Source organism: Echinops telfairi, unplaced genomic scaffold, assembly GCF_000313985.2.
Source record: "Echinops telfairi isolate 266 unplaced genomic scaffold, ASM31398v2 ScPeMD7_7419;HRSCAF=8457, whole genome shotgun sequence".
Classification (NCBI taxonomy): Eukaryota; Metazoa; Chordata; class Mammalia; order Afrosoricida; family Tenrecidae; genus Echinops; species Echinops telfairi.
Genome location: NW_022111319.1, coordinates 574,262 through 588,879, shown reverse-complemented (window position 1 = coordinate 588,879; position 14,618 = coordinate 574,262). Strand labels below are relative to the sequence as shown.

Sequence of the window (14,618 nt, the reverse complement as noted above, 5' to 3'; positions counted from 1 at the left end):
AATGGAGTGTTTTCCCTCCTGTATTTTTTTCTATGTTCTTCTATATATGAGTCCAGGATAGATAGAGCTATAGACACAGTGACTACATTGATGGTTTCTTGGGAGGTATGGCAGGGGAGGTAGTGGGGAGGTGAAGTGTTGATGACAATGAGTACAAGAAAGAAGTAAATGTTCTGAAAATGATTGTGGAGATTACTGTATAACCCTTTTAAATATGATTGAGCTATTGAATTTTATGATATGGGAATTATATGCAAATAAAGCTGCTTTTAAAAAACAGATCCCTGTAACTTCCTCCACTAACAGAGTGCTATGTTTTTTAATGGTAAGTAATTGCCATAGAGTTATTTTACCAGCTTATTCAATAATACGGTCATTTATTTCCTCAGATGAAAATACAATTTACTTTGCATTAGGATGCCATATTTTTTTAGTTTCTTTAACTATAAACTTTCATGTTTATATTTTAAATAAAATGAAGTTTACAAATTCAGAAAAATGGAGGACACTATCAAGGCACTTTCACTAATGGAAATACTTTGTATTTATAAAATACCTTTTAAAGGGAACAAAGTGCTATCCTTCTATTAACTCCCAAGTCCATTTGAAATCCATGTGAGATGGAAATGTAGTCAGTTAACAAACCACAATAATACTCCATTAATTAATCCTATGTTTACAATAATTGCCTTCCAAAAGTCTAATATTGTCACAGACATGATTATTAGTATTTAAAGTTTAATCATCACAAAGGCCTATCTATAAGCAGGTGATCTGATAGAGAATAGCATGAAAAGTAAATGGCACTGCAAAGACGATGTGCTTGTAATCTGGCTTCAGAGGGTGAGTTATCCTGCAGAGGTCTTTTTTTTGCTTTTTTTTTAATGGAACTGGACTGTTGTATCCTGGCATAGCTACTTTCTTCCAGTTTCTTGTCTACCAATTGAATTTTTAACATGATATTCCCAGATAGCTCCAAAATAAAGCTGATTTCAACTTCATAGCATCTGCTAGAATTTTCTCTATTTGTTGTTTTCCTTCTAGAGATAGCTTGGGATTGTCCTCAAAGAATAACACCTTGGCTTGAAAATGCCTGATATGACCGAGAAAAGGAGAGTTATCTCTATTATGTATTCTCAGGGTTGGGGGGGGGGGACAGATTTCTCGCTTGCTTGCTTGCTTACAGTTTTATTACTGGAGGTTCAGGTTCTTGCCTTCTCAAAATAAGATTTACTTTGAGAGGCACAGAATGGGGTTTTCCCATAGAGAAATTTTATTAAGAATCTTCTGGTACAGAGAGAAATCAGCACACCAGCCTGCATGACTAGCTCTCTGGTGTATCTCTGCCTACCCACCTTGAAAACAGGCTTTTAAATATTCACACAAAAAAGAAACTGTTGGAAAGTTTGAGTTTGAATTTCCACTGTGGGTTGCAAGGGTTTCTGGGAAATGTAGTCCCCAAATATTGCATGGATTCTGCACATGCTAAGTTCACATTTCTACCTGCATTCCCATGGCCATCTTAGGTTTATAACTAGAAAATTACCAAAATGGGCATTAATTCTATTCTTCTAGTCCTAATCAAACAAGAGTTGGCAACATATCTTCATTTTCATCTTGTATGCTTCATCAACTCCACTTCCTCTAATTGCCTTGGTTTCGCTAGTGCTCAACTAATTTTTTAAAAAGTAGGGCAAAGTTATATCCAAAGAAATTACTGTAAACACTTTCCTTAGTACTGTTTCAGTTCTATCTACTGCAGGTAGTTTGATATAATATAATCAGGGACATATGGGTGTTTAATAAATAAATTATGATTAAGATCAGATACTCTTTAGTCTTCCCCCAGCCATCATTGCATGTTATTTCTTCCTCAGTTGCCCTGTGGTAATTGTGAGCTTTGCAATATTTTATTTGAAGGTAAATGTAAAGGGGACCCGAACTATTAAAGTTTTATTAATTTTCAAGCTATGCAGTCATGTATAAGAAAGTTCATGTGCCAAGGAAGATACAAGGAACCTTACCAATATTATGTTGTTTCATGTTCATAGCATTCCTGTAAAGTAGATATTATTAACCATATTATAAAATAAAGGAAACTAAAGTACAATGAGTACAAGTGGAGTAACTTGCCTTAGGTCAAAAAAGTAGAAAATACCAGGGTTTGAATTTGAATCCAGGTATAATTGACTCTAAGCCTAATGCTCTAAATTTAATTTTTAATGAACTTTTCTTGTGAATTGGTGAAGGATTACAGAGCAGAACAGTTTTTCATTCAACAATTCGTGCACATTTTATTTCACCTCATATTTAAAGCAAATGTAATCACTGTAAAATTCTGCAAGGAAAAAATAAGAGACTATAAAAATATAAAACTAAAAATGGTTAAATTATTCTTAAGGAGTGGATTTATAAAAATTAAAGTCTGTACTCTGTGTTTTACTGATATTTTAATATGGCTGGGAAAGGTTAGGTTTTATAGTGAAGGAACAGAATAACAAACCAAAAGGATAGATTTTTGAATGGGAATTCTGATTAGCATTTGCTATGTGTTTGATCCTGGATATGAAAATCTTTATAGCAGATTTATCTATCCTGATCATCATGAAATTTAAGTGAGATAGAATATGTATAAAGAGCCTAATGATGTCTGGCACAGAGTAGGCCCTCAAAAATGGTAAATCGTATTGTTACAATCATTACCCAGAACATAGAAGGGGTAAAGAAACATGAAAGAATAGATGAGACATTGGTCAGTGTAATTCATGAAAAAATAAAAATTTATAAATTATCTAGGGTTCATAAGGGAGGGAGGGGGGAGGGGGGAAGAAAATGAGGAGCCAATATCAGGGGCTCAAGTAGAAAGAAAATGTTTTGAAAATGATGATGGTAACAAATGTGCCCCCAATAAAAATATTTTTAAAAAATAAGAATAGATGAATGAAAAGGAGTTTAGGAGAATCTTATAGCATAATTCAATGTTGTTTTAAGCATTCTTTAGGAATGAGAAAACATAGGAGAATAAGTAGATTCTCTTTTAAAAAATGACTACTAAGAATGATAATGAAAATTCTTTTCTGCTGGAGGCCCAGATAGCAGGGCTACTTCCAGTGGTGGGATTCAGCCAGTTAGCACAAGTTCAGCAGAGCAAATATCTAATTATTTTTAAAGTTTTGTGAACTGGTTGTTAAAATGGTACCTGTAATCAGGGTTCTCTTTAAGGTGGGCAGCTTGGTAGCTGCCCAATGTGTAAATCATAAATTTACATTCTTTACTCTTTTTAAACACTTAACTATACAACAGCATAGTCTAAGCACCAGTAATAATGCTCATTCTGTCCATAAGTATAAAAAAGTTAGATGGAATATTCATTTCATAAAACTTGTTATACTTTTCATTAAATACTACATTTTTATTACCTTGTGTTTGTTACTTCAGAAAACATATACGGTAAAGAAAAAATGCGCCCAACAACAAGAGAGTGACATGCTGTCATTTGTTTAAGCTTTGTGTATGTCCCAAATTCTCAAGAAATACTATGAGTGAATTATGCCATGCCTGAAAGTGTCCAAAAAACTAATATATTGTCAGAACAATTACTGTAAATTCAGTAGAAGTGAAGAGGGATCATTTAAAGATGAACATAATATGTTCAGAGATGTTGCCTGTTTCTAATATATCAAACACAATGGCTATTGTCTAATTGGCCTACCTCTAAAGGAATGGATCCTACTCCATCAGTGAAAAGATGGTTAAGGATAAATCACACAGCCCATGATGCTCGGATAAAAGCAAAGAATAATGCAAATGAGGATGCCAATCAAGAAGTAATATGGAAATATCTTAAATGACAGTTTCTTTTGGTCAGGGATTATTTAATGTTTTTACATCCATATTTTTAAACTTTCTTATAACATGATCTAATCTTGTGTACTTATTTTATTGTTTTTATTTAAGTATTAACTGTACGAAATAATAAACTACCTTTCGGTATACTTAAAAATTTCATACTTAGAATGGTCATTAGGACAGCGAACCGGTTGGTTGTTAAATTATTTTAATTCTACCACAAGATACTTCCTACACTATTTTATTTCTTGAATTTATATTCTTCATGTTGAAGGTTTTGATTATAAAATAAAGGGAGTTAAATGAAACTGGTTCCTTAAATTACTTGAGAGCATCCTGGAAGAATCTTAAATGCAATCAACTTTAAATACTGTGACTGGACAGATTTAAAAGTGTACCCAGTAACAAGGCAAAATAAGAAGCCCCCGTGTCCTGTTATTCAATTTCTCTGAAAAATTTTAAAAAGGAATAATATAGGAAGATCTATGATTTTAAGATATGTTCTAGTCTTATACCTCATTGTTAAAAATGATTATTTGAGGAATATCTAAATGATAGAATATGTGCAACAGTAAAGAAGTAATATTCATCTTGTGGACAGTTCTAAAATAGCTTACTTGTAAAAATTTTAAAAGACTATGTGATTAGTGTTCTACTTAAAATTTTCATAAAGCATTTGTTTGAGAAAAAGCGGTTGTGTTATTGCAAGCATTAATATCTCAGTCATCAGCACCTACAGAAATTATTAACATTCTTGGCTATGTAGTTATGGAGGGCACTACTCATCTACTGGCATGTCCTCAAAAATACAAGTAAAATCCAGTAAAGAAATAATCTCTGATTAAGAGAATGAGTCTAGCTAATTCAACCCTATTTTAATGATGAGTAATGCCATGCTTACCATAAATCCACCATTTCATGAGCAAAATAATTTTGAATGATAGAGGAGAATTTCTATGCTATGAAAATGATTATATTCAGAGAAAAAAATACACCACTATAAAACAAAATAAGAAAGTGCAAGATTATTCAATGAATTTGACTCCAATCTATTACTATGAAGTGAACATCCCACAAGGTGAGTTAATGATTCAAACTCTAAGTTTGATTGAATACAACACATTATTTAAAAATCAAATATTATTTTAAAAACTCTTTACAAAATAAATTGACACATTACCTGGTAATTGTTTTGGTTTTGTGATAACCTCAATTGGTTCGATGATGCAAAATGTGGGGAAAAACTATTCCGTGCATTACTGTACATTGTATTAGATGCTGAATGTAATGAGGTCCGTGGTACCAGGTGGTAGTCTCTGTTTTGGTACAGTACATTGTCTGACAAATCTCTAATATTCACCATTTGTGAATTTGACATGCTTCTTCCTGGCCCAGACAAAGTTGTACTTTGGTTTTCAAGTCGAAGGGAACTTCCACTTTCATAAAACCTTGAGTAGTTTGGTGTCTGTGCTCCCATGGATGCCAGCGCTTCCTCTCTGGCATACTCATCATCAGCATTCCCAGTCTCCATTGCAATGGACAAACAAGTTCCTTCAGCTGAGCTAGGCTTCTGAGAGGCATTTCCTCCCAGAATTCTCTGAGGATAATCACTAACTGCCAATGAAAATACTTCACGGATTTCCAAGTTTTGTGTCCTACAGTAAGGGTCTCTAATAATTGACTTTTGTCCACATGAGTTGTGTGAACCCAAACCAGTGTGTTCCGGCTTATACGTTCTTTGAATCCCAACTGGTTCAATTTTGCAAGGTCGGTGGCACACAGATGGCTTTTGGGGTACCATCATTTCAGAAGTTTGCACTGAAGAGCTTCCATAATTTTTCTTCGTGTTATTGTATACTGAATTTCCAGCATTTAGCACACTTGTCTGTCTTGACAAAATAATTGTTTTTTCTCCTAGGAGCAGGGAGGCATTTTTACAGTGTGCTACTTGTCTTTGAACTGGTATGTGCAACTGAAACTCAGTATCATTTTTACTGGTAGTTTTCTGAATAGGGATTTTGTGTGCTTCTGGGATTTGTATATTTGTATGTTTGGTTGTCCCTTGCCTATTCGATGAACTGGTTGGACTATATATACCAGTGAGAATGACATCATTATTGCCAGATGTCCAAGATGACTGTTGATTTGGGGGTCGAGCAATATTAACCACATTTCTGCCTGTAACATCTGGAACTGCCAAAGAGGTGCCAGAAACAGTTCTCGGTGTTGTTGCTCCTGATTCAGAATTCTTAGTACTCATTTTTCTTCTCTTATTGCCAACCCACGTCTGGAAGCACAGAAAAATGAAATTATAAAAAAAAGTATTAGCAATGAATGAATCAAGAAAAACTGTTCATGCAATAAATTATGTTATTTTTCATCAAAATAAGGCCTATACAAAGGGAAAACAATAAACTAAAATTTAAGATCAAAGATGATCAAAAGTCCTAGTCACACTTAATAAACTTACACTTAATGTACTATTCAAACAGAGCATATTATTGTGCTTCTCTTTCTCACAATCCAGTCAATCAATATTTATCAATAACCCCCAAAGTATCTTTTACATTTAGATAGTAAACTCGCTTCTTGGAATTTATCCTAAAAATTAATCAAATGTATAGACAAAGATTATTTTCAATGATTTTCATCATATATTATTTTTAATCGTAAATCTAGAAGGCATACAAAAATTAGGACATTTAATGACATTGGTATTGTTTTAAATATATACATTTGGAATCTTAATGTTTTTAATATATACATTGGGAATCTTCATGTTTAATAATTTTTGTTGTATGAGAATATAGCATAATTTGGTTAACTTTATATTGTTTGATATTTAATTATTTAAAATTTGTCATTATTAACCATATTGCAATACACATTTCTGTACGTGCATCTTCATGCGGTTGGTGAATTATACTATACTATGCTACTTTGATAGAATTGCCTTTCTATTAATATTATTCACTTTTATATTGGTGTACTTGCATTTTTAATTATTCGTATGAAAAATTTTCTACCAAAGATAGTAAAAATATATAAGAAGTTGCAAAGACTTTTCCTAATTAGTTATTTATTTAATAGTAGATCTTTTCTTCTTTACACATTTCTCTATTTACCAAATTTTAAATAGTGATTATATATTGCTTTTATAAACATAAATAACATTATCAATAAAAACAATACCAGTGGTTGACACTCAGAATTTAGTTACAAAGTATATTTTTACATAAGTAATATACTACTACTATCTTTGAATTATTATGGTGAATCATGTTTCTTCTTGAATCAGGCAGGAGAACATATTAGATTACATAATGTGATTAATCATAAACTATTAAAAATCATCTATTAGTTTTAAACTCTTTTAAGAATTCATTGAACTAACCTTGCATAAACATTGTACACATTGTATTTTGGGGGGGTTGACTTTTGCATGATGTGTTTTTTAATAACATATAAATTATCCAACTTTAAATGCTTATTTGTATTATATACAAAATTAATGATGCTGTAATACTACTAATAAAAGATAACATGTATTGAATATCGATTATGTGCTCTTCATATATACTAGATCTTTTGGTCAATGCTATATTCCTAGTTAAATATGAAGAAACTGATGTTTAGGAACTGAATTATACATGTAGAAGTTGTGGAATTAGAGAATATTTTATTGTGCATATTTTTGCCAAAATTATAAAAAATAATTACATAAATAACTATGAGAACAAGGTAAAAGAAAATGTCCAATAATTTACTGTGGTGATAATTGTACAACTCTTCTTGATATGATTGAATCATTGAATTGTATGACACATGGATGAAGTTCTAATAAAACTGTTATAAAAAAAAAAAAGAATAAAAGATAAATTGATGCTCAGAAAGTAGGTTGTGGAAATTATAAGTAAGTAGCAAGAAAATTATTCAAAAGCAATTCACATCAAAGCAGTTTCCTTCCACTTCACCATAAGTAGTGATGCAAAACTCCTGAAATACTCATATCTGCTAGCAATTTAATGTTAAAATTCATATTTTGCAACAAAAATTCAAAAGCTGAGATATTTCATGTGGCTTCAAATGAGGTTGTGTGAATTTAAAACTCACTGTGATTTACTTTCACTAAAGAGCAGAAGTGAGAAGTAAATGCCAAGGGACATACTAATATAAATGTCAAATGGAAAAGAGATGAGGGAGAAAAACAAAAAGATTTTAAGATACACACTTGAGGAATGTTAAATATAAATGTCTTAGATAAATTAAATTCCAATCTATTGTCCAAAAAGGAGAATTTTGCAAATATTCAAATAAGTTTCCAGGTCTTGACTTTTCAAGAAAGAAAAGTACATTTGGCCAGAATGATGAATTTGCTAACAATGTTCCAAAATACATAAACATATTTAAAATGTTGTAGTGGAAAAACATACTTAGTTGGTAGAATTTGAATTCAATTACATATGTAGAGTACTGTGTTGAGCCATAGTGTTACAACAAAGAACCCACCATGTTTTAATCACACAACACCTACCTTAACTTAGGAAGAGTAAGAGTGGAATTAGTGTATTATAAACACTAGGTGTGTATGTGTTATGTACCCAAACAAAAGTAAGATGTAGCATAACGATATGCATATTAATATAAAACTCACCTATCTAATGACTTTGCTTATTCAGAACACAGCCAAAATAGTGATAATGACCTTTATTTTACAACCCAACTGCTTTGGTTACATATACTATTAACCGATTTCATATATAATTTCACACATTATATGTAAATTAATAAATAAAAAATACAAATCTATAACACATTAGAAGTAAAAAACAAATAGAAGGGAATAGGTGAGATTGTCAGGGGCAGGCACCCTGATAGAAACAAGAAGAAAAAGTGACAGCTTTATTTAGGACAAAGTAGAGGAAAGGAAACTCCTAACAAAACAGAAGTGAGAAATTGTGTAAAAATTAGTCTTAGATTCCTTAGTAAAGGGAGAAAAAAAACAACATGCCATACCAAGTTAGAAGTATTGCTTTATTACAGCTTAATATCATAATTAATGCCATAATGAAAACTGAGGCAAAAACATAAATTGCAATTATTTTCAATATCCTCTAGGGAATAAAAGTTATGAGTAATATTTCTGCTTAAAATATTGAAAAATAAAAGAAAATTAATTGCCAAAGTCTCCCAATAACTGAATTAAATTTTAGTAAGTTTTTAGTTGCAAGAATAAAAGTTACCAGCTACTGTTAGATATAAATTATTCTCATTAAAAATATCCATCATCAGTGTGATGGATTTTGGGGTCTAACAAAGTTAATATAAGGAGAATTTGAAGTTAAAAACAATGTAATACTACTTAAGAAAAAACAGAAAGAAAGACTAACCAATCTCTGGTGACCATAAAATTATTTCTCAATATTAATAGTAAGGAAATAATCCTGAAAACTGTGCGGCAAAAAAAAAAAAAAAAGAATTACATAAAAGGTCAAGCAATCAGAATAAGTTCAGATTTTTCCATCAAAACCATTCATGCAAGACGACACTGGAATGATATATTCAAAATATTAAAAGAAAAAAATTGCCAACCAATCCGGAAAAATTATTCCTCAACACACTGAAATAGTGGGTCTTTGCTCATGCCCTCCCTCAATGCAAGAACATTTTGTTCTAACAACCTGATATTCTGTGATGCTCACTCTCTCAGCACAATCACTGAAGACAAAATGGGTGCACAAGTAAGTGTGGTGAAGAAAACAGATGGTGCCTGGCTATCAAAAGATATAGAGTCTGGGGTCTTAAAGGCTTGAAGTTAAACAAACAGCCAGCCAGCAGAAAAGCAACAAGCCCACATGGAAGAAGCACACCAGCCTGTGCGAGCATGAGGTGTCAACGGGATCAGGTAACAGGCATCAGAAGACCCAAAATAAACAAAAAAAACATATTGTTGAGAATGAAGGGGGTCGGGACAGAGACCGGAAGCCCATATGTCAACAATGGGACATCCTCTCAGAGAGGGGTCACAGAGAAGGGATGAGTCAATCAGGGTGCAGTAAAACACCTATGAAGCACACAATCCTCCTCTGGTTCCTTAAGGCTTCCTCAACACCCACTATCATGACCCCAGTACTGCCTTTCACTGCAGGCTAGACTGGAACATGTGCATAATAGGTAGAGCTAAGAGATAAGAGCCTATGACACACGGAATCTAAGAACAGGAATGTGAATAGCAATACCAGAAGTTTAGGGGGAAAGTGGGGAGTGGAGGGGAGGAAGGGGGAACCGATCACAATGATCGACACATGACTACATCTCACTTCGCTTCCAGGAGTAGAACAACAGAAACCATGGGAAAAGGGAGACAGTGGTTGTTGTAAGATATGAAAATAATAATTTATAATTTATCAAGGGATCACAAGGGTGGGGCTAGGGAGGAAGGGAAAAAAGAGGAGCTGATACCAAGGGCTCAATAGAAAGTCAATGTCTAGAAAATAATGATGGCAACATATGTACAAATATGCTTGATACAACTCATGTATGAATTCTTATAAGAGCTGTAAGAGCCCCAAATAAAATGATTTTTGAATAAAAGTTTTAATAATATGAGGGAGTAATATAAACATTTACAGAAAAAGAAGAATGAAAGTAATTTTATAAAAACATGATCATCCTCACAAAAATATAAAAAGGAATTCTATGGACAGAAAAATCTATAACAACACCAAGGGAGCAACCAAAAAATATTAAAAAAATAAATGATCATGGAGCAAATATTCCACTGAATGATTACTCAGAATGAAATAACCAAATATATTAAAACAAAGAACTGTAGACAACATTATGCTATAAAGATAATAATAAGTAAATAATATCAGAGGGTGCAGAGCAGACAATAAATCCTTGATCAGAGAAGATATTGAACCATTCACAAAATACAACAAACTACTTTGAAATTGAAAAGAAAACCCCACACACAAAAAACAATCTACAAAGAAAAAATTAAAACTTCAAGAAAACAAAGAAGATGAAAACCTTATAAACAAGACAAAGAATAGGATAAACATGCAGAAAAAGCAAAGAGAGTGTGAAGAGGACAAGCAAATAACAACAGGAAGACAACGTGAAAAATCATCATGAAAACTAAAACAAGTAGCATCATAAAAAATATAACAAAATGACATCAACAAATCCATATTTGTCAATAACATCACTGAATGTAAATGTACTAAATTGACCAGTTAAAAGACAAAGACTAATAGAATTGATTTTAAAAAATACATGACTCTTACTATGCTGTTTACAAGAAATGCACCTTGGATTTAAAGATAACCATAGATTAAAAATGAAAGGATCGGAACAAAAAATATGGAGCTAATGGCAGTCAAAATGAAGTTGGAGTTGCAATATTTACTTCAGACAAAATAGACATCAAAGTTAATGACATAATGAGAGGCAAAGAAGGTCACTATATAGAACAAGAAACTATAACCATAATTAATATATTTACGTACAAAATGAAAAACCATTGATGCGTTTTGATGAAAATACATTACTCAAATTCTTATTGAAATGAAGAGAGAAATAGATCATATTATGGCAATAGTAGCATTCTTCAAAACCTCACTTTCAACTAAAGATTGATCAACCGAAATGAAAAATGTAAAAGATACAAGGAAGTTAAACTCTTGCTGTTTGCAGACAATATGATTTTATAAATTGAGAATCCTAAGTGACCCACAATAGAACGATAAAGAAGTTTGACAGAATATATCAGCATACAAAATTAACAAGCAGAAATCCATTGGATTCCTATATACCAGTGATGAGAATACTGAACAGATATCATGGAAATCAGTACCATTCATAATAGCCATGCAAAACCTGAAATAACTAGAAATAAACCTAATCCAAAAAACAAAGCGAACTGTGTGGAGAAGAAAACTGCAGAACACCACTACAAGAAAGCAAAAGGCCTCAACACAAATGGAAGAGTATTCTGTGTTCATGGATCAGAAGACTCAATATTGTAAAAATGTCAATACTACCTAAAACAATACACAAATTCAATTCAATCCCGATCGAAATTCCATTTCTTTAAAGAAATGGAAAAACTTTTTACCAACTTTATATGGAAAGGGAAGAAGCTCAGGCAGGATAGGCAAAGAACTCCTCAACAAGAAGAACACAGTAAGTGGTCTTGCACTACCTGACCTCAAACCCTACTATACAGTCACAGTTGTGCAAACAGTCTGGTACTGATGAAATGATAGACACTCAGACCAGTAGACTGATAATAGATTCCCCCCTATGATGCAGGCTGGACCTGATCTGATTTCCAAATTTTTCTGTATTTTTTGGTTGTATTACTTTGTTTGGCTTTTGCTTTTTCGTATTAGAGTGTATCTTAGAGAGGTGTTATGTCATTGGAGGTCATCCTCTTGAAGCTGTGTTATATACTTTTCTGTTCTCAGCATATAAAACCCTGGATTGATGAATCTATAGGAACAGCAAGTTGAATAAAGGGTGCTGGAGGAGGGAGATACAGTGGGGGGGGGGGCGGCTAAAAGGGAGATGATGTTAAGGAGTCCATATAGAAAAAGAATGTTTGGAAACTGATTGTGATAGCAATTGTACAATTGTCCTAACGTGATTGAAATATGGAATGATATGATATATCTATTAAATCCCAAGCAATAAAACAAACAAACAAACAAATAAATAAATAAAGGGAAAATAAAAACATACAAAATAACAAATAATAAGCAAACAACTGGATCTCATAAATATTTACAGATCACTTTACCCAACAAATATTCATTTCACTTTCCTCTTTAGCATCTACTGAACCGATTTTAGAATAGACCAAATTTTAGGTCATAAAGCAAGGATCAATAAATCAAAAACATTGAGATAATACAAACATCTTTTCAGATCATAATGCTGTAAACTTATAGCTCAACCAGAGAATTATTAACTAAAAAAATACATGGAAATTCAATAATACTTTATTCAACAACTATTGAATAATTGAAAAAATAAAGAACACAATCAAAAGATTCCTTGTAGTTTATAGTAATATCTGCACACATCAATAAGGAAAGAATTAAAACAAACACCTTAACACATCAACTACAATTGGAAAAATGCAGCAAAACAAACCATCAAATACTAGAAGAAAAGAAATAATAAAGATTAGGGCAGAAATAAATGAACCTGAAAATTTTTTAAACTATAGAAAAAAATTAGTAAGACAAAAAATATTGGTTCTTTGGAAATATTAACAAAATTGATAAACCACTGGTAAATCTAGCAAAGTAAATGAATGAGAAAAGCAAATTCTATGAATAAGAAATTAAATGATTTTATAAAAGAACCAAATGTGATAAAAATATATAAATTGTATTCCTTCAAATTTGAAAATCTAGAAGAAATGCTTAAATTTCTAGAAATGCAATATTTACCTAAAGTACTACAGAATGGTGTAGAAAACTCAACCAGCGTATAACACGAGAAGAAATAGATCTAGTCGTTAAAAAAAATATTAAAACCTCAAAAAGTCCAGGTCCAAATGGTTTCACTAGGGAATTCTTTCAAACATTTAGAGAAGACTTAATAATAACTGTATAAAAATTATTCTACAATATACAAATGAACAATATATTACCGTATTCATTTAATGAAACAACTATAACTCTGATACCAAAACCAGGCAAAGACATCACCAGAATTGAAAATTACAGACCAGTATCTCTAATGAATATAGATGCAAGTTCTTCAATAAAATCCTAGCCAAAAGAATTCAAATAAGGATAAAAAGAAATCACGATCAAATGAAAATCGTATCAAATATGCAAGCATTGTTTAATATTAGAAAAATAATCAATATAACTCATGACATAAACAAAATAAAGGAAAAGAGCCGTATGATTATATCAATCAATGCAGAAAAGGCACTTAATAAAATTCAACATCCATTCCTGATTAAAAATTAAAGACTCACCAAAATAGGCATAGAAGGAAAATTTCTCAACATAATACAAGCCATTTTGGGCAACCAATGGCCTGAATCTCACTGAATGGAGAGAAATTGAAATCACTTCCATTTCAAATGGCAACTAGGCAAGATTCCCTTTTATCATGACTTTTATTTAATATAATTCTGGAAGTTTTATCTAGAGCCAAAAGAAATCAAAAAGAAATTAAGGATATCCATATTGGCACAGAAGAAAAAAATTTCTTTATTTCCAGACCACATAACCTATTTAGAGAGAACCCCTAAGATTCAATTCGACAATTGCTTGAACTTGATGAAAAATTTGGCAGTGTAGTAGATTATAAGCCTAAATACGGACATGTACATATGTAAATATATCTAAGATTATAGGGGGAACGGACCTAGGTGCAAATAATTATAGGTTTGGTGGTAGGGTGGCAGGTGGGCATTGGGCCTCCTCATGCGCATTCCCTTAATACAAGAGCACCTTGCTCACCTAAACGGTCATTTCATAATATCTACCTTCCCGACATGATCGCTGAAGACAGAAGTGTGCATTAGCAAATGTGGTGAAGAAAGCTGTTGGTGCCCGGCTATCAAAAGATACAGCGTCTGGGGTCTTAAAGGCTTGTAGGCAAACAAGCGGCCATCTAGCTCAGAAACAACACAGCCCACAGAGAAGAAGCACACGAGCCTATGCAAACACGAGGTGTTGAAGGGATCAGGTAGCAGACACCAAAGAACAAAAACCATCATTGTGTGACCACCTTCC

At 32.3% G+C, this 14,618-nt stretch overlaps 1 protein-coding gene across 1 annotated transcript in view; it reads right to left on the bottom strand.

The window, feature by feature from the left end:
- HDX (highly divergent homeobox) overlaps nucleotides 1-14,618 on the bottom strand; it is a 197,482-nt gene that overhangs the window by 172,471 nt on the left and 10,393 nt on the right. Inside the window, exon 2 of the mRNA XM_004714130.2 lies at nucleotides 5,030-6,136. Within this exon, the coding sequence (XP_004714187.1) occupies nucleotides 5,030-6,136 (1,107 nt within the window). The remainder of the gene's footprint in view (nucleotides 1-5,029; nucleotides 6,137-14,618) is intronic.